The sequence below is a fragment of the Abramis brama genome (assembly GCF_963993115.1).
Source record: "Abramis brama genome assembly, chromosome: 15".
Classification (NCBI taxonomy): domain Eukaryota; kingdom Metazoa; phylum Chordata; class Actinopteri; order Cypriniformes; family Leuciscidae; genus Abramis; species Abramis brama.
In genome coordinates, this window is record NC_139977.1 from 13,635,655 (window position 1) to 13,660,970 (window position 25,316).

Here is a 25,316-nt window from a genome sequence, read left to right on the forward strand (position 1 = left end):
GAAAAAAATCCCCCATTGCATACACAAGTTTAATTTTTTTCATTTGCATTGTATGGTCTGAAAACTGAATTATGAAGCATTACACAGACCTGAAATGTTCACCTATTTTTAATTTTCCTCTTGACAATAGATGTCACTAAATCTCATTTGAGCACATTTCTAAGATGGCAATGTTTTTTCTAATTTTAATACTTCATCTGGTCATCACTCATCAATATCCATCCTTTAGGATTTTACCAGGCATTATAATAGATTCAATGTGATTACATTTAATGCAGTTCATTTTTGACCTACACAATTTGCATATAAAATATTTATTTTATGGGTAATGGGTAAAAGAAGCTTTTTTCAATACTCACAGAAATATAACATATTATAATAGCAAATATGTTTCAATTTCTACTGTTTCCTCATATAGGCCAAACAATCTGGATGAAACATCATAATCTTCTATTCTTAACTTGTTAAACATTTTCTGTAAATCCACTTTTTTTTTTTTTTTTTTTTTTTTTTTTTAAGTGACATATACCCCATTTTCCCCTACTACAATCATTGTTTATTTACATAGATGTGTTCCTTTATAAATATCCCTAAAATGTACTGATTTAAAACATTGGCTATATGCAGGTGAAGGAACAAACAGTGTTTAAATGTATTAGTAGGAAATATGAAAAAAAACAAAAACAAAAACAAAAAAAAAAATAACAGTACAATTTACATTATTAAACTTACATTGCAATAGTGAGTTTTAATGAATCTTAAACTGTACATAATCACACTATTCTGTCAAAACTGGCCTGCATGTGTGTACACAGTCCACTGTTTAGATATTTGTGTTTAAATATCCACATAAATATTATATCATTTTATTATGAATTTATAAAAATGTGCATTCAAAAATAACAACTGAACTGCACAGTCACGGCACAAGTGATGATACACTATCATCTCCAGTGAAACCAGCCACTGGCTCTGACCCTGCCTGGCCTCCTCAGTTGGAAACATGGTGAGAATAGTGCTGAATGGTGCAGTTTGACAGCAGACAGAAGGAGGTTCAGTCTCTCACACATCTGTAGTGTTTGCCCAGCTGGGAAAGGTGTCTAAACTGAAGATAGCTCTGCCCCAGCTGTTTATGGCTAAGGTAATGCAGAGGATGCCGATGATATTCATGACAATCCCCGTCCTGGCCTGCGGATAAAAGCGAATATTTGGATAACCGACATTATTAGTTCTACATTCATATCAATAATGTTTTTCCAATTTTATTTCTTCATTTCATTTCATCTTATTGACAAAGCATTCCATTTGCATCAGATATCGCTGTGCAGTTTGGATTTAATCATTTACAGTTGTGTGACGGTTCATATTTAAAAATATTTTTTTATTAATGGCTAACACTCACCATGTCAGACACTTTCAGGTATCCGTATGAGAAGACTATGGCGTTTGGAGGGGTGGCTACTGGCAGCATGAAGGCAAAAGATGCACTGAGGGTGCAGGGGATCATGACATACAGAGGGTTGATATGTATAGACTGGGACTGAAAAAAAAAACAAAAAAACAAAAAAACAATGAGTAAGACCAGCTTATTTTACTGAGACATATGGAATTGAGTTTAATGCTATGTATTTGGTCCCTTTGAAATATGTTTGAATAATAATTAAATATAGGCCTATATATAGTAATAATGAGAAAATACATAGGTAGAATAGTTAAAATTATGTATTTAGCTGCACTCCGACCAGTCCGACACAGCAACATCGGCTCAACCAGTAGCTGGTCAGTAGCATTATTGCAGTAGGCCTAGTTATTTTTCAGATTTGTTTTTCTGAAGTTTTGAAGTTTTTCTGTGCATGTTATAGCTTCCTGTGTTTAGTTGTGATAGGAAACAAAACTTGTCGAAACTTTGACTCAATTGAATCAATTTTCACAAAACGATTTTCTGTTAAAGCACTCGAAACGCCACACACTGGTGACCCCTGCTGGTCAGAACGCTGAACACCTTTTCACAGAAAAAAACAAAACAAAACACCTTTTACAAACCAAATGCAAATGTTTTATTAAAAGTGTAATCTATTTATATGCAATTAACAAATCATTTAATGGCATTCAATATTAAGTGTGTTTATAATATGTGTTATTTCATTAAAGTCCCCCTGTAGTCAATCATGTTATCCCTTAAAGTTCATCTTTGATCACCAAAATGACATTTTTAAGCGTTTTTTCTTTGAAAAAAAATTCTTCATGCCCTAAAATAGCTTGAATATAACTGCACTCCTGCCTCACTTTGTATATGTGGATCTATGAATATATTAAGCCCCGCAAATTAGCCCCGCCCCCACTCAATCACACCAGCTCAGAGATCCAATCATTGACGATCATACGTTAACGTGATTGGTTACAAGGTGTGATGTCAGAAACACCAGTGATTTTAAACTGCGTTTTTAATACTCTCTTTGGTTCACTGCAGATTTAAGGACTCAGCAATGGTGTTGACTTATGAATTTACACATGGTTTGTCTAAACACAAAGACATATAAACAATACAAAAACCTTGATTTTCACCACAGGGGGACTTTAAATTGTAGGGATTGTTCTATGGAGAGCTTGGTTAATCTGGCCAATTAGAGACCAACTCTTCCTTTTTATTATACAAATGTGTAATTGAAAATTTAAGACAGAAATATCATCCCCTAGTGGCAAACCACTGAAATGTATCTATCACATAATTAATGTTTAGTTCCTGTTTCCTTGGTTGCCCTGGTTTCTGTATATGTTGTTACTGACCGTTTCGTCACCTATGCCTAGTCTCGAGTATTCGTTATCTCTGTGAATTATATTGTTTATTTTAAATGTCCACGTCTACACTTTCTTCCTACCTGAATGTTACAGCACAATTTTAAATAGAACATTTAATTTACAATACAATAAAATAATTTCTTTATTGCCAAGTTTGCTCAAACAAACAAGGAATTTCTTCAGGGAACAGAAGCTTTCAATACGGCCTGTATAATCGGCCAATAGCAGACAGGCCGTTCAGGACATATATTTGAAAAGTCATTATTGTTGATAGTTGTTATTGTATTGAAAAAACTTCCACTTTCTACAGTGATACGACTCTGAGCTCTCAAAGCTCAGTTGTGTTACAGGTAACAGAGGAGAATGAACAACGCTGGCACACACAGAGGAGCATCTGCGTATCTGCCTTCAGCAACGAGTGAATTAGCGACGAGTTGAAAGCCCTCGATCTTCCCCCAATGCCCGTTCTTTCTCATTCTTCCTTTCTCTTTCTTTTTCTCAACCTGACAACAATGACACATCTCCATGGTTCTCCCATATGACCCACTTCAGCTTACAAATCCCTCCATTCACAGGCTCTCTTGCATAGGCTAATTCATGAGAAGAGGGCAGGACGTGCCAACTGCACAGCAAGGGACAAGAAAGGTGAAACCCAGTGAGAGATTTATGGAGGAAGAAGCTGTGCTTATTAAAAGAAACCTTCACAATTACGCAACTTGTTCATTTGTGTCTGGTATAATATAAATAACAGATAAACAAATAAATCTTTCATTCCTTGTAAAATCCAATGTGAATGCAACATGAATTTTTTGTTGTTATATCTCACTATTTGCAAAATCAACATGAAACATGTTGACAAACACTAATAATATTTCAATCAGTGATTCAGATCTATACATTGGCCACTATACCAGCTAAATAAATATAATTAAATTGCCATTAGTGAATACACACACACAGCCATTCAAATTTTTTTATTATATATCTACAGTATAAAATGTAATTTTGTCCAGGCAATGCTGAATTTTCAGAAGCCATTACTCCAGTCAAAAGAACAGCATTTATTTGAAATTGAAACAAAATTACAAAAATTTCTATCAAATGAATGTGTTTGCCAAAAGTATTAATTAAAATGACTTAAAAAGTATTAATGAATTACTAAAATCTTCCTGACCACCAACTCACTCAGATTGTTATTCTAATTATATAATTTGTAAAAAAAACAAAAAAAAAACGCTTAAAGGCCCATTGAAGTGCCTTGAAACACACAGCATTATTCAATGTGTTGACGTAATTTCCACTAAAACAGTGGTTCTCAATTCCAGTCCTCGTGACCCACTGCTCTGCACATTTTGTATGTCTCCCTTATTTAACACACCTGAACCAGATCATCAGCTCATTAGGAGAGACTCCATGAACTGAACTGAGTGTGTCAGATAAGAGAGACATACAAAATGTGCAGAGCAGTGGGTCACGAGGACTGGAATTGAGAACCACTGCACTAAAACAAGAAGACGGGGGCGGGACATATCGAACAGCTCCTCCTCTTTTTAAATTAGCCAATAACGTTTTGTTTACATCACAGACAGCTCAGCCAGAGCCACTGAGCTCGGTAAAGCTGCAGTTTCCTCCTAATCTCTAACAGTTTCTATTCAAATGGGTCCGATACATTTTTCTGGTCTGCACCAACTCGCGCGTATGATCCACTCTTTGTTATCGTGTCTATGGACCGGAGCACACTGTGTGTGACTTCATTCACCCCAATGGAAAGCATATTTACACTGTCAGAATTGTTCCCTATCCCCTATAAAGTGCACTGTAGAAAAAAAAGGGGACGGGACGGGACGCTTCAGATTCTACAGAGCATTTGATTGGACAGCAAATCTGATGAGAAGCTGAAGTGCAGCGTGATGTCATCAAAACTATTGATTGACATTGGCGGATGTGACACTGTACGTTTTGAATGCTTAAATCTTCTAAATGCGAATTTTTTCACTGTTTTGGAGCACACTAGCTTATAGATGACAGTAAGGCTAACATCTTCATATTAAAAAAATCTATTTCATGGGGACTTTAATACGGTGGCCGAGAGAGCTCAACGCGCTGCAACTGAAGAAAACACATGCAAATAGAAAAAACACCCGCAAATTAAGAAAACATCTTCATCAGTTTCACAACACATGTGTGCTCCAAATACTCACAACACAACCAAATACAGAAACGCGCTGCAAAAGTTCACAACACAACCAAATACAGAAACGCGCTGCAAAAGTTCACAACACAAACAAATACAGAAACGCGCTGCAAATAGAACAGAACACAACGGAAATGTTTCCGGGGAACCCAATAAGTGACGGACGGACGGCTGGGACGTGCTTATTGCTCGTGAGCTTATGCCCTACTCTCTTAAAAGGGCAGACGGCAGAGCCCTTGAATTGGGCACTTTGGAGGGAGCGGGGCACTTGTGTGCCATTATGTTGATGAAGGGAGCAACGAAAGACAACGTAATTTCCTCATTATTTTCACCTGGGATGTTCCCATGACAACGCAGCGCGTGTCCATCAGCTGAATAGCTGTTCTTACCAGAAATATAGTATTATTGCTGTTAACATAACTGTTGCAAATAAATATACATTTTATACAACAACGTTTTTAAAATATGCGTTATACCTGTGTGTGAGTGTCTCAACTTTAAAACTTGCCGTCTCATATTTGGACCCTAGCTGCATTCTAACATTTCTTATGAAACTTATTTTAACATAACATGACAAAATGTGTACAATGTAACTGATGTATAGATTAATGTCTTTCCCTCATGTTCTTTTTCTCTATCTTTATTTATTTATTTATTTATTTTAGTCTTCAGCTCATTGTTCTTTTTAGTATTCTTATAACATTGAACATATTGTAAATACATTTTGTATATTGTATACAAAGTTGTATGTCATAAGCAGAGGCGGACAGAGTACACAGCTTCATTACTTGAGTAAAAGTACAGATACCCCTTGCTAAATTTTACTCAAGTACAAGTAAAAGTACTACAGTCAGATGTCTACTTAAGTAAAAGTACTAAAGTACTTGTTTTTAAAAGTACTTGAGTATCAAGAGTACAAGAGTACATTTTCTAAACATTGCATTACTACTGCCACAGTGTTTACATTGGGTAAACACAGCAAACACTTGAAGCGAAAACTATCATTAACTTGTTCAAAAAATTTAAATAGTCTGGCGAGGTTGGGCACGGGTTGGCACATTCCCGGGATGGACCTGCTGCGTCTTCATCCATTGTTTCGTCCATGGTTTCGTCTCTTATCTAAATCTGACCATGGAGTTGACTTTGGCGGAAAGCTGAAGGTGATTGCTGATAGGCTGTCCCAATCAGTGGCGCCTGCACAATCCATTTGATAGGGAAACAACAAATTGAGGGTTTCCGAGTTGTTTCTTTTTTCCTTTCCTTTTTTTTTTTTTTTTTTTTTCAGAAGTAACAGGTACTCACAGTTATGGATAGAAATGTAGTGGAGTAAAGAGTACAATATTTGCTTCTCAAATGTACTTCATCTTCTTAAAGTCATGAGTACTCCCCAAAAATGATACTCGAGTAAAGTACAGATCCCTCAAAATTGTACTTAAGTACTGTACTCAAGTAAATGTACTCCGTTACTGTCCGGCTCTGGTCATAAGAATACTAAAAAGAATAATGAGCTGAAGAACTTTTGCAGCGCGTTTCTGTATTTGGTTGTGTTGTGAGTATTTGGAGCACACATGTGTTGTGAAACTGATGAAGATGTTTTCTTAATTTGCAGGTGTTTTTCTATTTGCATGTGTTTTCTTCAGTTGCAGCGTGTTGAGCTCTCTCGGCCACCGTACTTTAAAACAAAACTGACCACTGATCTTAGACTTTTTGGACCAAACTGAATGTCAGTACTTAGTTATTGAAAAAAAAAGAAAAATTAGAAAAAGTCACGCAAACTGCCAAACTTCATTAAATTATACAATGTTGTGGTCAGAAGTTCTTTGTCAGACATTTCCATAAAAGCCAGCAGACTTTCTTTCCATTTCATTGACTGCGTCCTGCACACCTTTCTGCGACTACAAAGGTGTACGAGGAGCATGCATTTATTTATTTGTGAGCTTCACAGTTTAAGAATATAAATCATGGTGAATATTAGATGCGTACGTACCATAGATGCGAGTATAGGCAGAAATAATGTTGCTGTGGCGACATTGCTGGTGCATTCAGTGAAAGTAGCTATCATCAGACACACGACAATGGCAATCGCCCAGGGAGGAATACTCTGAAGAGGCGACAACTGATCTCCAAGCCATTTTGACAGCCCTGAGACCTGAGCATTGACCCAGATAAAAGTAAACAAAAACAGAAGGCATGACAATTGAAGCTGACCTTTTATATGGTGTTTAATTAAGAACTGCAGATTATCTTTAGTCTTTCTCATGTCCTTTCATTAAAGCATTATGTGTTGGCTTTCAAGCAGCTACCTGTTTAAACCACTAAGATGTGGGTGATGTGACCAAAATCTTTTGATTTTCAACCACATTAAGGAACAACATCACAATAAAGTGATCCTGCCTGAAATCAGAGATGTTACTAATTGAAATAAAAGCCATACCCTATATTTCTCAACACTGTTGTGTAAATGACTACAAATTACATTTGGAAAATGTTAAACTTGGATCAGTGTCTTTAACAACTGGCTATTTTTTATTTATTTATTTTTTTACCAAAGACAAATTGTTGTCTCTGTATTGATAGTGTACAAGAATTGAACACTCTTGCTTAGAACAAAAACATCATGTTAATCTCTGGTCACACTTTGTATTAGGTGTCTTTAACTACTACATTTACATTTACATTTAAATGTATTAATTTTGCAGGCGCTTTTATCCAAAGTGACTTAATGAGGAATACAGCAAGCGATTCACCATAAAGAGGCAAATACAAGAAGTGCTCATAATACAAAGTTTCAGACATTGCTTAGAGTAGCATGAGCAAGAATAGGGAGGGATTAAAGGAAAGTGCAAGCATACATTTATTTTATGATGAGGTTAAAGGGATAGTTCACCCAAAAATGAAAATTACCCCATGATTTACTCACCCTCAAGCCATCCTAAGTGTATATGACTTTCTTCTTTCAGACGAACACAATAATTAAAAAAAAAAGTAATTGCTCTTCCAAGCTTTATAATGTAGTGTATGGCGGTCCTGATTTTGAAGTCCAAAAAAAGTGCATCCATCCATCATAAAAGTAATCCATAAGTCTCCAGGGGGTTACTGAAAATATCCATATTTAAAACTTTATAAACTAAAATAACTAGCTTCCAACAGACGGCCTATGCAAGCCTATGCAGCCTATTCTATTAGATCGAAACCCTCCGACATTTCTCTATAAAAATTCTCGTTTTAGACTTCTAATTCATGACCGGTGTTTTGTTTTGCTCTATCCTCTGCGCTTCTGCGTTCATCAGTATGTCATGCGTCAGGTCAGAAGTTACTCTTTCGCCATAAATCGATGCGTTCGGCCGTCTGTATGGCTGCAAAAATATGGATATTTTTCTTAAACAAATGCATTGCTTCGCTTCAGAAGGCCTTTATTAACCCTACGGAGCCCTGTGGAGCACTTTTATGATGGATGGATGTACTTTTTTAGACTTCAAAATCTCATCCTCCCTTCACTCCCATTATAAAGCTGGGAAGAGCCAGGACATTGTTTTAATATAACTCTGATTGTATTCATCACAAAAAAGAAAGTCATATACACCTAGGATGGCTTGAGGGTGAGAAAATCATGGGGTAATTTTCAATTCACAAAAGCATTTGTTGTACCTCACTGCCCTTAGCCAGGGCAAAGCCTCCCCCCAGCAGCAGGATGATACTCCAGGGCATCTTCTTCTGTGTCACACTCCATGTCAGCAAAGCTGGAGTCGGGCCACTGTCTTGCTGGGGCACTGACATAGACCACAGTCATATTTATTCATGTTATTTATTTATTAACTTTTTTCATTGACATTTTTATAATAAAAAAACAACAACAACATCAACATCAACAAATTCTCAACAGCACTCTACAAAAAAGGGGGTATTCAGATAATGTGGAAAAACAAGATTTGTACAATGATTATGCTAATTGATACCAACAAATATTAATATATATATTATCTATATTATATATTATATAAACTATCTACACTATCTAGCTTAATAGTCAAACAAGATATCAGCTAAGCAGGTGTTAAACTGACCTGTGTCAAAGCTCTGTGCTCTCCAGATGCACAAACGTGGAGGTTTAGAGGGGAAAACAAAAAGCAGGGCAGCTACAAACACCGCCACTGTGGCATCTGTCACAAACCTGCACAGAGGTGAGTCATGAGGTTGAACAAGGGGTTAGAGGTCATTACACAACAGATGATTTTAAAAAGTGTTTGTGTGCAGATTCTATTATGTTCTGTTCTTTTTTGGTTCAGACCTTTCACCCAGAGAGAATCTCAGTTCACAGTTTTAAATCCTTAAAATCTTAGTATGTGACCGTCATCAGGAAATGTACACAAATGTTGTTTGCAATGTGGGGCAACTCCATTCACATTTTTGCTGGACATTTGACCTACAAATAAAGGTACACGTCACAGCTGATAACAGGAGAACACGCTGTTTGTGTTGACCAATGGTTCAAATTGACAGCTGAAATTGACATTACTTGGTTTAATTTTAGAGGTATTTTGCCCATAGACCTGAGGTCATTCTGGATATTAATGTTTTTTCAACATTATGTCTATTTTGTCAAGTTTTTGTTCAGTTTGGAGGATCCTTAAAACTGGAAATTGTCTGGAGTTTGTTTACCCTCAAACGGTATCAGAGGACATTTCACAGTGCACAAAATATGTAATTGTGATTCATTACAATTAATGATAAGCAGGGTTTGAATGAAAATCAAGCCACATTGTAAAGTGATGTTACTTCGCAAAGGTATTATTATTTTACAATGTTCTGTAGAAAATGAGAATGTCGTTCTTGCAATTGTTGCCTCAACAAAAATAAGCATAGTTTTAACGGTAAGAGACTGTAAAAATGCCACAGTAAAAACCTGTTAATTGGTTACTTTAGCTTGAAAAAAAAGCTACTTGTGATGAACTTTGATTCTACATCTGTTTTTTTCATTAACATCTCAGTACCATGTTTTGGTGGTTGTCAGTATATTATAAAGGTACAAAACAGAATTTACTACATGATATTGTTTTTATCCTTACTCTTTTTCAGCATTGAAAAAGTTTGTTGCCCAGCCATCCACAAAGCCTGGATCACGAGTAAACCAAAGCACCACCAGCAGGATGAAGAGGGCAAGGACACTCAGCTCCCCAAAGGTCATGGGCCCAAGACTCCGGTGCTCCTCTTTGATCACATTATAGGCAGCAATCTCCTTCTCTGTCTTCACCGTCCCACAGCCCCATGTCTTTCTGAAGCTTCATTTACACATTAAATGTTAGAATAACCTACTGTATATTATATGATAGCATAAGCATGATCCAGCTGAGTTTAATTCATTAGGAAATAACACTCACTTTAAACCCAGAAACACAATCTGTAGCCACAGCCAGGCCAGTATGAGCATGATGATCATGTTGGGGAAGGCAAATCCAAACCATGATGCAAAGTTTATGATGTCAGGGTTGTCTGGGAATAGTCTGTAGGTCAAACAAATGTTGATTTAATATGCTTATTAAAAAAAAATAAGCAAGAGGTAAGAATGTAATATGGTATGTTTCTCTCATGCCTAGGGGAAAAAGCTCTAATGTGAGGTACCTACTGGTTCATCTGTCCCATAAGAACGAGGTTTGGTCCAGTGCCTGTGAGCGTGGCTGTCCCACCAATGCTGGCTGCGTAGCACACACATAGTGTCAGGCCTTTACACATCTTTAGTTTTTCTTCTGCATCTCGAGAATGCTGGTCGGATTCAATTGAGAAGCTGTGGCCATTCAGAACCACTGAGCACAATAAAACAGAAGTTTTGGGACATTTTATACAATTTGAAACCTTTACATCTCGCCTGTACAAAAAATGAATATGCCATTAGACTGCGCTGAGAAACTTTACAATGTTAAATATTTTTAAATGATACCAGTAAACTTCGGTAGCCCTAAAATATTACAAATAAAAACATTTTAGGGTTACACATGTAACCCCGGTTCCCTGAGAAAGCAAGTGTGAATTAAAGCCAACTTATTGGTCGACGGCAGTCCGATGGCGTCACATGGAGCCCAATACGTTCCCTTTCGAGGGAACTCAATGCTAAGTCAGTTGCTGCTATGGGAATGTTAATACCCACTATACGCCATGCTGACCAAAGGCTGCCTGTGTGCTGTGAAGGTCACCAAGCACAATATTGCCAGGCTTAAGCGCTGAAGGACTCAATGGGCCTTGACCCAGAGAAACCTAAATGTGTCAGCAACCAATTAGGACACATTAGTGACACTACAGCCTTGTTCCCTAGAAAGCTCAGTACAGGCACTAGGAAAAAGACCCATACCCTCCATGCTTAACCGTTAATGAAACGGGGACTCCTGCATTAGACCAGTGCGAGCCAGAGCTACATAGGGATAGGGAGTCGCTCTCAGCAATTCTACGTATAATCAATCTAGACCTGAACACAAGCCTAATGCTGGGTACACACCAAAATTTTTTTGACATCTTATAAGATTTTCAAAATGTGATAGACCACAAACATGAGGACAAAAAAATCCTAGATTTAAGCGTTTTGCTCCTACAGTGTGTGGTGTGCCATGATGTGACAAAGACAGCACACCACACACAAACAGATTTTCAACCAGAGTCTCGACTGTGAACACAGGAAATCTCGCAAAATCTTGCAAGACTTCAGAATAAGCATGGTGGATGATATGCAGGAAGAAATTGCAATGATAGTGTTTGGAATGATTTTCACAGAAAATTCACGTGAAAAAAAACATTGTACCCACTATTATATATAACCTTTTATACAGAAATATATTCATTATTTATTGTCTTTATTTATTCTTTATTGGATTTATTGCCTCTTTAGAAAAAGTTATTTAATCCCTCTATAGAACCTCACTTAACCCATAACACTTGGCTTCCTGCAAGTGTGTGTGTGTGAGAATGACTGTGTCTTCCATCATCTCGCTTTCTGATTGGATATTGTTTCGTTTCACGTGATAATCTCCAGAGCGTGTGCGCGTTTGTCCTCAGGGTTCCCCCCACACATCAGGATTTCTGATCGTAAATATTAAACGTTGAATATTTACGATTCGCGATCGGAGCGGCTCTGACGTTCTTCCGATCAGGTTCGGACACTCTTAACACACCTCACACCAAGGGAAAATCTGATAAAATAATCTGTTGAACCATCAAGATAATCGGGACATAGCTAAGATTGTCGGAAGGGGGGAAATCGGCCCAAAATCAGCCCGATTATCTTTTGGTGTGTACCCAGCATAAGGGAGCTGCGTACTGAAGGGAGCTGGAGTGGCAACAGAGAATAGGTCGCTAACTGTGATAACCCACTACATTCTATCAGTCTGCTCTTATTTCTCACAGCCAACTGCTTAACACCTCCAGCTGTGCTGGAGAGAGGAACACCGAAGAGTGAAGGGGTCGCACCATCTCACCACAACCACTCTTTCAGACAAAGGCTTCCTTAACAGTTCATTGCTAACACCTCCAGTTATACCAGAGTAAGGTCAACCGAAAAGTGAGAGGGTCGCCGCTACCCCTCCTTCAGTAAGCAGCTACCTAAACAGTTCACTGCTAAAACCTCCAGTCATTCTGGAGGGAGGACAACCATAAAAGCGTGGCACCTAAACGGTGGTTCTACTTCGTACAGTGAGATGTTCAAAGATGGCCGTTGTCATGGTCTTACAACCAAAGATAGCCTGCTGCTAAAATTTAGCATGATCCTCTCACAGTGTGTTTGCAGCTAAGATCTACGTCAACTGACTAGCCAATACAAATGCAATATTAAATGGCGTATTGATCAACACAACATGGAGCTAAAACTTAAAACTACTTAGCTCCATTTGCAAAATTGGCATGCCAAGTTGGGCTCTTGTCCCAAGCCATGACTGTGTCCATATTCTCCTCTTTCACTTCCTTCTCTTTTTTTCAGTGCACATAAAAACCACAATTGCCAAAATGCGATTCATCTGGCTCTATTTGTTTACCACTAGTGCATGCTGATGACGTTTTATTCTTCTAACTTGCGAAGTAACCTACGATACAATCGGTGTCATCATCGTACAGTCTACATACATGTCATGTTTATTAGATCCATGTCGTACCGTCCCAGCAAACATTTGGTTTAATGACCGTTGAAAAGATGTCCAAAAGATGGTTGAAAAATAGTTCCAAAATGAAAGTTGAATGGACGTCTTTGACGTTATCTGTTCTGTGTTACATATTTTTACCGATTTATGTTTACGTTGCCATCAAACCAATGTTTGCTGCTGTGTGATTTGTAATGATCCTATAGGGTCTGTTTTTAAAGAAAACTAAACTAATACAAATGACAAAAACAACAAAAAATTACTAAAACTTTTAACTAAAATAAAAATGGAAAATAAAACAATATATATAAAAAACATAATAAATATTGATAAAAAATATAATAGTATGATACTAAAATAACACTAATTAGAACCCCAAATCAGATAAAAAGTGCATACATTCTTCACTATTTATGTCTGAACTGGGTAGTCATATATCTTCAACATATATGACGATTATTTCTCACCCTGGGTTTCATTTGGTTTCTCAGTATTTTTCTCTTCATTCTCTGGAATGGAGGTCTGCTCTTGTTCTGCTGTGTTGTTGAGCTGCTCGAGCACAGCTTGAACGATGGGCACCATCATGGCTGTTGTGGCCGTGTTACTGATCCACATGGAGAGGAAGGCCGTTACTCCCATGAAGCCTAGCATCAACCTGCAGAAAGGCAGAAGAGGTATTACTGAGACTGCTGTTTTCAATGAGCATATTCCCAGAAGATTTTAATTGCTTACAGAGCTGGTCGTACGCCCACGATGAGCAACACCCGGAGTGCGATTCTCTTGTGTAGGTTCCAGTGTTCAACAGCTACAGCCACCATCAGCCCACCCAGAAACAGCATGTTGGTGTCCTTTAGGTACTGCATACATACCTATCATACAGATATATAAAGTTTGAGTCACATACATAATGAAAAAAAAAGAAAAAAAAAAAGTGGACCAACAGAGTAAGCAACAAAAAACATCTATATGAAGATCTTCATTCCTTTAGGATTAAGATTATAAAAGTATGATGAAGAAACATAACGAGTAAAAATGAGTGATGTATAGTTAAAAAGAAAAATATACATTAAAGCTGCAGTCTGTAACTTTTTTGAGTTAAAAATTATCCAAAATAAATTTTTGAGCAGGTACATAACCAGCCATTGTTCACAACTATCTGCTTGCCTTAGCTCGATTCAAAACGGTAAGCTTGTTATAATGTTTTTAACTCCAGTGGTACTGGTGGATTTCCGCGGGAAATTCGATTATGTCTTTGCGTCATTACGTCACATCTGTACACATAAAGAAGGTGCCTCGGCTAGTTGGCTATATTGTGTGTGAGGATGTTGGAGGTGGAGAATTTATAGCCTTTTCTCACAGCAATTGATATAAACTTATCAATTTGATGGCGGATCCAGAAAGGTTCAAATGACAATCACCAGTGACAACTGGAGATTCACCCGTTGTAAAATGCAAAAGACTTCGGACTTCGGAGTGGCTACAGAAAAAAAGAGACTGCAACCGGGCCCAGGCAAAAACAAGGATAAATATCGGGGCATTAAATGTAGTCACGCAATGCTGATGTTGTTAACGTTTGACGTGATATGATAAGTGATCGTTAGATTTAATCAGCGCGATTTACTGCAATGCTTTTTTTCCCTTAGTTGGTCAGAACAAAAGTGGATGTTACTTACTTGTTCAGATGACATTTTCCTGTGAAAATTCTTATGTTGGTCATACTTCCAAAAGTAGAATCTGTGATTCTGAATGACAGCGCGGTGACTAACAGCCGCACATTCTCCTCAAAACATTGGATTCATCCGCTCTGTGCCGTGCCGATGTACCCTGGAAATCCAGAGTTCTCGCGAGAGCACAAGTTGAATTTGCTCAGCGAGTTTACTCTGGCGTTGAGTAATGATGCTCATTAAATATGCCCTTGTATCTGAGCTGACCAATCACATCAGGTTAGCTGATATAGGCGGGCCAGAGGCGAGCTAAACAGATGACGACAGCGCTGTGACGTCGAAGTCATTAGTAAACATTGCAAGATGGCTATGGATGAACACCAGTTGTTTGAAACGGCTTTGGCCGCTACAATGAACGAGTTAGACTTGGCTTTTTATCTAAAAGAGGAACAGAAGACGGAGCTCGAATCGTTCCTTTGCAAGAAGGGCGTTTTTGCTGTTTTGCCGACCGGATACGGCAAGAGTCTAATCTACCAGTTATCTCCGCTGGTAGCTAAGCGTATGGGGCTTGTTGTGATTGGTCGTAGTGTTATCCAATTGCGTGCAGTGAGATTTTCAAATGCATGCTTGATTTTCATTAGTCAATGCCAGACCATTAATCTTTCAGATTTAGGTCTGGATTTCCAGGCTAGTGCCGATGCACAACCCAAGTAAAATTGATAATTCCGCGAATAACTGTAATTGCAGATTTCGAACAGATGGCGACAAAGAGGAAAAACTATGGACTGCAGCTTTGAGGTAGGAGACATTACTGAAGGTAAAGTCAGTTATGCTAATAAAATGACTTTGGTTTATAGGACCTGAAACCTACATCTTTGGACTCCATGATTCTGAAGAGCGGAAAGAGCACAGCAGGCAGGAGAGCAGTGATAGCCAGTGGAAGCACCTCTGTACACCAGTACACTGCCATCAGTGCAACTACATAGGCACATCCAGCCTCCTGCAGATGAAAAACACAACACAGCCAAGGGCATGAATATACGAATCATTCAAAGGTTTGGAGTCAGTTCGTTTTATTTAAATAACACTGAAGACTGGATAAATGACAGTTAAAAATTCAGCTTTGCCATCACAGGAATAAATACAATTTTAAAACATATTAAAATAGAAAAAAGTCATTTTAAATTGTAATTATATTTTGCAATATTACTGTTTTACTGTGTTTTAGATTAAATGAATGCAGCCTGGGTGAGCATACAGTAGTGCACTATAAAAAATTGCCAGGAATTTACAGGATTAAAGAGTATTATTTTACAATACATTACTGTAGTCAGAAATTAATCATGCTGGGTAATTTTCTTATGAATTAGTGTTAATCAACAGCAAAATGATGCTGACATCAAAGTAATTTACTGATTTTGTTTTATTGTGAATTCACATTATAAAGTTGTCTTTAACCATGCCACTGTAAGAAATTATATTGCTTAGTGATGTAATTGTTAGTCACCGTAATGGTGATTAGTGTTCCATTTGCTTGGGATCTTGGACCTTGTAAATTCATATTCAAATTTCTAGCCAAGTCAGAAGTGTGACACATGAAAACATTTGTTAAAACAATGGCAAGCTAGAATATAAAATAAGCTAATTGCCGGGTTTTAGGTTAGTCAAATTATACTATTATTAGCATTATTTCAGCATAATAATTTATCAATATCTTACTTCAAATTCATTATTGTTTGTAGATTGATATATTTCAATAGTAAGGCAGCTGCTGAGATTTATCTTTGAAAGGTGTGACATTATCTTGCAACACAGTATTTTCTTTTTTCTTCCATCACAATGATGCACAGACATCAATACTCGACAAACAAAACACAACAATGGTAACACTCAACAATTAATAATAATAAAAAAGATAAATTCGGAACATTACAAAATAAACAAACAACACAAACTGCTAAAAGTGAACAAAAAATAAGTTAAACAGATAAAACCAACAAGAATCAAGAAACTCCACCGCATAATCTATTCATGCCACACTGTATGCTGGTAACTTCATAGTACATATACACTGTAGAAATACAGTATGATATTGTAAATTTTATAGTGCATTTAGATTCAAGAGAATTTCTACTCGATTACTGTGAAAGTACGGTAATTATTATCCTCCCTGGTTATAAAAATAAATAAATTTGCAGCCAGACTAATTTAGTATAGTGTGATAATGATTAGTTAACTTGAAGTGTGCTATTTTGAAACAACTAATTTTGAGCTAAGTATATTTTAGTTGAAAAAATTACAACCTAGATGTTACTTAACAAATAAAGCATAACTTTAAATGTATTTAGTGTACTTTTGTGTACTAAATTGGAACAACTTAAAGTATATGCCTGTGTAGAGACAAAATACATGCTTGATTAGTGATATTAAAGTGTACTTTATTTGTGTTACAAGTACATTACAAATTCAGTACTAATGTCTTTGAAACATACAAGCAATATACCATAAGTATATACACATATATATATATATATATATATATATATATATATATATATATATATAAAGATTTTTTTGGGGCGTTTTTGCCTTTTATTAGGATAGGACAGTAGATAGACAGGAAGTGAAGTAGGAGAGAGGTTTGAGAGTGATTTTATATATAAGTGAAGAACACAACAATAAACTTGGTTAAGGTACTTATTTACCAATGAAAGGCAAACTACAGCTATGTTTTTGCATTTGTTCATAATTTCTTTGTATTAAAGCCTGGCCTAAAATTATGTCCTCACAATTTGGCATGTTTCACTGCATTATTACAAATAAAACAATTGAATCCAAGCGCAACTACAAAATATGCTTACAAAATCTTTAACAATTTTGTATTAATATTTGAATAAAGGGTGAATATGTCAATTTAGGCTGGACATCACTTTTAGCCTGTATTTGAAGGGAATCCCTCGCAATGGGATCATTATATTTGGGTGTCCTTAATATGAAAAACAAACGCCTGGAATAAGGAACTTATCCAAACACTGTTAAACTTTTCATCAAGGTAATACAAAATTGTAATGTGTAACTGTCGGCATTGTTTTATGCATTTCTAGATGAAGTTGGATGCAATATGCTTTGACTTAAGAATGGCCTGAGGTGCAAAGTTCCTTTCATTAGTCACTCAGAAACACTATAATGCAAAAAGATCTGATAACAATCAGACAAGTGTCAAAATAATGCTATAAAGACCTTAACATATTACACATGATCAAATTACGAAACATTGCTACTGAGATGAGACTACATTGTGACATAGGCTGTTGTGATTAGGCTATATTAACTGCACCTTCATGCTGCTGCTGAATGAGAACTTATCTAGCTACATTTTGTTACTATTAGTGCTGTTTTTAATTAAGTGATTTTGTAAAAAATAATTAAGTAACTAAATCAGGTTGGTCTACCATTTTGTTTCTAAACTAAAAAGTGAACGTGCAGTTGTTGCTGTAAGGAGGTATTTCTACCTATAAATAAGAATTTTGTTGTTATAACCTAATTCAGTCAGGTTTATAACGTAAAACAAGGGAATGCTGTTTTAACTTAATTGAGTTACATTGACCCAATATTCAATTTCCAATAAAGCTCCTGAAGGACACATTCGACACACACTGTAAAAATGAATACGCTATATCTAATCAATAAAATTGTGGCAACAGATTACAAGCAATATTATTAATTAAATTTAACAAATTAGAATTGAGTAATAATTAATAAAAAATAATTCCTTAAAAGTTAACCATTTAAAATGAGTAAAATTTACAAAAAAATGTAAACAAAAATATCTGAATAACAGACAGATGCTATAATTAATAAAGTAAACCTAACTCAGAAATTGGGTTCTATATGAGTTCAGAGATTCAGGTCAAATGATTGTGAAATAATGATTATGTTAAAACACAACCAACACCATCAGATCACCTTTTCTATTTGTTCATCTGGCTGTTATAACTCAGGTACAGCAGCCAAACAAAATCTAAAGTTAATGATTTAAGGGTCAAGAGCCCAACTAAAACAAACACTGATCACCATAATGGTGGTTTAAAATTATGGTTTTCTCCTTCAGTGATTCTGCTTGTTAACATCAGGTGTCTTCAATGTTGGCAATAAAAAATAAAGAGTTCTTAATTCATCTTTGACGTCTGTCTGTTATTCAGATATTTTTGTTTAAAATTTTTTTTGTAAATTTTACTCATTTTAAATGGTTAACTTTTAAGGAATTAATTTGATTAATTATTACTCAATTCTAATTTGTTCAATTTAATTAATAATATTGCTTGTAATCTGTTGCCACAATTTTATTGATTAGATATAGCGTATTCATTTTTACAGTGCATGCGCACAATGACTGCACACCAGACCTAGGCAGTATATAGTCGTGGCTTGTGTCAGCTACAGGACATCTCCTCTGAAGGACAAAGAAGAAGAAACGGTTTGTGTTTGGCTGCTCCTTGCTGACCAGCGAATTTTCATTCAATGAGAAATTGTGATTTGGGGTTATTATACACATTATGTTGCATCAAAGTGAAAATCACAATTATAAAACAAACATACACTCAAGTAAATTGTTCAATTTAATGAATTAAAATGAGCTGAAGTAACACCATTTAAAATTTTGTCACAACTTAATTTAAATGTGTTCAATCCTTATCTATTTTATTTAATTAATTTGTGTTAAAACTACATGAATATTTTTTGTTGACATAAGTAACTGGGCTCCGTTTCCCAAAAGCATCATAAGCCGCTTAGTTCATGATGCTTTTGAGAAACGCAGCCCTGGCAGTGGATCTGTAGCTCCCAGCATGCTTTGCAAATGACTACATTAGGAGAATAAATTTTGGGATTGTGTTATTTTATGTGTTTTTCAGTAAAGGGAAAGAGTTTATCTTAATGTTTAATGTTGTGGGTTTGTGCTGAAGAGTAGCGCTTGTGCTTAGGCTAGGCACTCAGTATTCTACGCTTATACTTTTGACACCTGGCTTAGTGGATCCATTTAAATTGTGTATAATAATAATTGATAGTAGGCTACATATTTGAGCCTAAGTAAATTAAAGGGGTAGTTGATTATGATTTCACTTTTCTAACTTTATTTAGTGTGTAATGTTGCTGTTAGAGCATTAACAACATCTGCAAAGTTAGAATGCTCAAAGTTCAAAGCAAAGGGAGATATTTTCTTTTAAAGAAATTGCTTTTTAAGGAAGTACAACAAACAGCTGGTAGGGACTACACGATCGAGCTTCCTCCCGGGTTAAGTCGGCCATACACTGTGCGATGTCTGTGTGATTTCAGCAAGGATCAGCAAGCTTACCTACTCACACTGAACGAGTAGATTGCATGCGATGTAAAGCCAAAGCTCAGAATTTACGTGCTCACACTGGTCGTTGAGCTGCGACTTGACTACTCATCACACTATACGTGAGAAATATGCGCGATAAACCCCCGTTCTGGGTTGCGCCAATAGATTATATCATGCATGTATCCAGAGATATTGTCAAAACAAGCATCAGCTTTCAATATCAAGATGATTTAGCATTTCCAATTTATGTATTCAATTATTATTAGTATTATTAGGGCCCGAGCAACGATGGTGAGAGGACCCTATTGTTTTTGCTCCGTTTATTATCATCTTCCGCTTCTTCTTCTTCTTCTCCAAAGTGAATCGCTTTTTAGAGGGCCTAAACATGCTCTAAAACTCATGAAACTTTGCACACACTTCAGAAGTGGTGAAAATTTACGTGTGATATGGTTTTCAAAATTGGATGGGGCAAAATGGCTCAGTTGCCCCCCCTACATTATTGCCCCGGGTCTACGTTTCACGTACAGGTATGAAATTCGGTACATACATGTAATCAGGGGCGGTTCTAGAGGCGGGGCCACAGGGGCCCTGGCCCCTGCTGAAATCTGATTGGCCCCTGATTGGCCCCCATTCCTAGGGGTGGGGGGAAAAATCGATTCTTAGATGCATCACGATGCGGACGTGGACGATTCTGAATCGATTCACAAATGTCAAAAATCGATTTTCTAAAAATATATATATATTTTTTCCTAATAACGTAATATTGACGGAACGCAAAAGGCGGAACTCTAAAGCAGACGTGCAGTGCGCGGACAGTCTGTGGCGCGCACATAACAGAGTTGCGCACATAACAGACGCATGATGGCTGAGCGCCAAATTCGAACGCCACCCTCTTCGTTAAAAGCTAACGTATGAAAAATTGGCAATTTCATTGTTACCTATTTAGTATTTTTTTGTATGAGAGCTGCTTTCTGTATTGTTTAGTTTTCACATCAATATGCTGTGTAAACCGATCTGTTAACTGCCCTGCAATATGTGCAATGCCAGTCACAAAAAGTTACATTTTGACTGTGCTCTCTGCAGATGTTCATTCACTTTTTTTGTATAAGCTGTTTTTGATTGTGGTATACAGCAAACATTTCAAGTCATAACTCTTTATTATTTAGTGCGGCTTTGTATGTTACTAATTATTCAGAATATGCGCAAGTCCACAAGCATTATGTTTGTATGAGAGCTGCTGGTACATAATTCTATATTTTTGAACGAAAACTGTTTGTGAATTTGCTACAGCTAAATGTTTTTTTGTCTGAAGGATTATATTGCTCATTGGAAATAACAAGAGGATGTTGGTTAGAAGTCTATTATTAAATGCTAGAGATTCAGAATATGCTGAAGTTTGTATTAATTTACTACAAGTATGCTGCTAGTACAGGCACACATTTATTTTCCTGTTGGCTCTTTGCAATGTTGGGACATATGCTGGCAAATGTAAACTTACAGTTGACTTGCCAAATCACTTCCACTTGTTTTATTAATAAAATTAATATAGGAAGTATTGGAAGTAAGTTCGTTATGGGTCATCATAAATACTTTAAAAGTACCAAGTAGTAAAAAAAAAAAAAAAAAAAAAAAAAAAAATCGTTAATAATCGATAATCGTTACCCTCTGAATCGTAATCGAATCGAATCGTGAGGTGCCTGGAGATTCCCACACATCAATCGTCGACGAGAAGAGCAACCGGAGAATTCTTCACAACGATCACAGATGCAATTCCACCCCAAAACAATTAACAATAATTTACTGTTTATAAGCGACGACATGATTATGAAACTTAAAAGGTGGAATTCAGAAAGAAGTGCATTGTGTCCGTTATGCACAGTATAAATAAATTTAAAAAATCATTAAGAACTTTACTGGCTCATAATTTTATTAGAGCGTTTGAAAAAGGAATGACTGCCGAAATGTATTTGCACCGTACTGAATAAATTATTTTGTGTGCTTGAATGTACCCTGTATTTGGCCCCTGAATGTAACATGTGGCCCCTTAATGGCCCCTGTTACAGAAAAATCCTAGAACCGCCACTGCATGTAATGACCCAATACCTACAAAAAAGTATCTTGGAGCATAGCCCTAAACACAACAGGAAGTCAGCTATTTTGAACTTCCTCTCAGATTTTGGGCAGTTTTTGCCATTTCCTGATGTTGTACTTTAACAAACTCCTCCAACAGTTTTGATCTGATCCTCTTCAAATTTGGTGAGTGTAATCTTAAGGCCTTTGCGACGTTAAATTGCGAAGAAGTTTTTTAAATTTTCAGTGCGTGTGAGGTAAAAGGACACAAGCTGTTGAAGCTCCGCCATCTGTGCTTGGAGCAGTATCTCATTTGCATTTAAAGGGACAGACACACACACACACACACACACACACACACACACACACACACACACACGCTATATTTAACATGCTATATAAAAATATCTGTGGGGTATTTTGAGCTAAAACTTCACATACACACTCTGGGGACATCAAATACTTATTTTACATCTTGTGAAAAGGGGATTGTACCATCCCTTTAAATTAAAAACTAAGTTGGACCAACATATATATATATATATTTTTTATTTTATTTTATTTTTTATTGACTAACATAATAATAATATGCTAAAGTTAATTTGACCTAAATCAACTAAATTGTGTTGACCCAACTAAACTGGTTTATTTTGAATTAACTAAATTAAATTGTGTGGAAAAAATGTCTTCAGTTAAATTAAGTAAGGGTAATTCAGGATAATTCATTATTTGAAGTAATTCATTATTTTTTTGAGTGTATTTACATCAAGGTGGAAATAGACTTTCATCATATCAAACAAAAAAGATTATATCAATTTTAGTAAGTAATTTTACCTTGCTGGAGAAATCAGGTGATATCTACTGACAGTTATGCTTCAGTAAAACCTTGTTTTTTCAGGTTGGTTGAATTCAGTTATATATTAAATCACGTATTTCACGTATTTCATTTCAACAAACCAGTTTTTGTAGATGTTATCACATTAAGTAGACGTTATCACATGAAGTACATTTTCTAGGTAGACCTGACAAACATTTTTTTCAGTGTATAAGATTTGAGACGTTCTTGTAATTATTTGTTAGAACAAAAAAATAAAAATAAATTTTGACAGTAAAGGGTTTTGACAAATATAGGGCATTGTGTGTTTGTGGTGAAGGAATGTGTCGCCCCCAGTGTTACGCATGGTCTCGTACCCTTGCTCGCAAGGCACAGAGAAATCCGACTGAAAGAACCTCGAAAGATGTGTAAAAAGTCCAACTCAGGGTCTTTCTCGACTCTCTTTCGCATGTTTTAGACACGCTTGGCTGTCAAATCAAATCGCTCATGGCCAGTGAGAACGACACAGCATTTATATTTATGGATCTTCAGCTTTTCAGTTAATCACGTTTTTGCCTATTTAAAACATTTTACATGCATCATGAAATTAGCCTCACCTTTGTTCCAATGACAAGTGGCAAAGGAAGGAGAAGGAATGGGGTGCAAAAGAGAATCAGTCCATTTTTCATCCTCCATATAACGTTCAGAATATGTGAAGCCATCATTAGGCCTGTGGGTTTAGGATAACTTTACAAAGAAAAGTCCCAACGGGAGGAAACTATGCAAAACTTCTGTGTACTGATCTGTGGACAGTGCAAGGGATCGCGCGCTCTCTCTCTCTTTCTCTCTGTCTTTCTCATTCACACACACGCACGCACATACACACTCTCACACACTGGAGCGCATAATTATGCGCTTGCGAGGTTTGTACCGGTTCTCAATTCTTAAATATTAACCTATGAATTTCATCACCAAAGTTTCGTCAACATACCTTACTTGTCATAGTCAATCAATCGCATGCAGGTCTGGTTTATTCATAATAGACCTGACAAACGATTTAGAGAGGATCTTATGTCTTGGTCGGTCGTCCTAATTACACATTAAAAATATAGCTATTTTCTGTCTTCTCAACAGATCCATGTAGGACCCTCAGGGACCAGGCTCTAATACAGTAGATATCTGCTCACAGAAGCACAGTGTTTAAGTGCTTCTTCTTCTATCTTTGACATCTCCTTTACTGTTCATAAATCCCAAAATTCATGATTGATATTTCTCAAAAAGGTCTTTGAAAGTAAGGGAATACAGCCTGAATGAACTAAGTGAGATTGGATGGGGGAGCGCAAGGAGAAGCTCTTATCTGAGTAGAGTTGAATGACAGGGAGATAAACAGACGGTACACTGCTGCCTTTGCCGAAACTCTACACAGAACCAGCAGGGAGTCAGACTCACAGACCTGCTGAGAGACTGACAATAGTTCTCTGTGAGAGGGAAAGGATGAGGTTTCCTTAAGTCAGTGAGTTGTGGGAAATCCTGATGAACCCAAGTTTTGTGTTTCAGGTGAACTTAAATAAATAAATTCATCAAATAAAGTGAAACATCAATAACAAGACTGATCAGAACAGTCATAATAAAGGGATTGTTTATTTATGATACAGCCAAATTATGTAATAAAAGAAAGTTAAAAGTGGTGGATCAAACTCGACTTTGGACAGTTTTGATTTATTCCCCAATGGCCACAAATGCATTCAAGGACATATTCATGTTTTATAGATTTACAGCATGGAATTGTGAAATATTTAACAGACAAAACAAAGACAATACAAAGTACACCATAGTGTCAAATGAACACTAAACCAGAGCCAAGTCTCTTTTGGGATACTGTTGCACAGCTTGGTGGAACAATTTATTGGTCATTCTTCTTGTCAGTATTGTTCATCTGGTCTATAACTGGAACTTGTATAGTGTAGAAAGTTTTTTTATACTCCTATTCAGTTCTAATGGAGTCAAATGAATTAATTCAGAAAATATTATTGGATCTAAAACTGGAATTTGAAGTATTGGAATTAAATTGAACTAAAAATTAAAACTGAATATGTACCCAATAAATATAATTTTTAAAGTAGAAAAAGACCCAGTTAACAAAAATATGTTTTTAGAACGTTTTATGTTCCCATGAAGGATATACAAAATTTAAATTTCTCTAAATGTTCACATTTTTAAATGTAAAAAAAAAAAAAAAAAAAATCTTGGTTATGCAAACGTTAAGGGAACACTCCATCTTATTTCGCAAACATAATTTGAACTTTACTTTTTGTTTATA

The 25,316-nt window shown here is 36.3% G+C and overlaps 1 protein-coding gene across 1 annotated transcript; it reads right to left on the minus strand.

Moving 5' to 3' along the window:
• Nucleotides 1–10: 10 nt before the first annotated feature.
• On the minus strand, nt 11–23,893 carry slc13a5a (solute carrier family 13 member 5a). Its single transcript, XM_084137416.1, has 12 exons — nt 23,614–23,893; nt 15,643–15,771; nt 13,840–13,976; nt 13,575–13,762; nt 10,617–10,794; nt 10,372–10,494; nt 10,060–10,272; nt 9,058–9,164; nt 8,642–8,763; nt 6,981–7,142; nt 1,403–1,540; nt 11–1,188 (listed from the first exon to the last, which is right to left on the minus strand). The coding sequence occupies exons 1-12, from the start codon at nt 23,719–23,721 to the stop codon at nt 1,063–1,065; spliced, it is 1,731 nt and encodes a 576-aa protein (XP_083993542.1). The 5' UTR covers nt 23,722–23,893; the 3' UTR covers nt 11–1,062.
• Between the last annotated feature and the right edge of the window lie 1,423 nt (nt 23,894–25,316).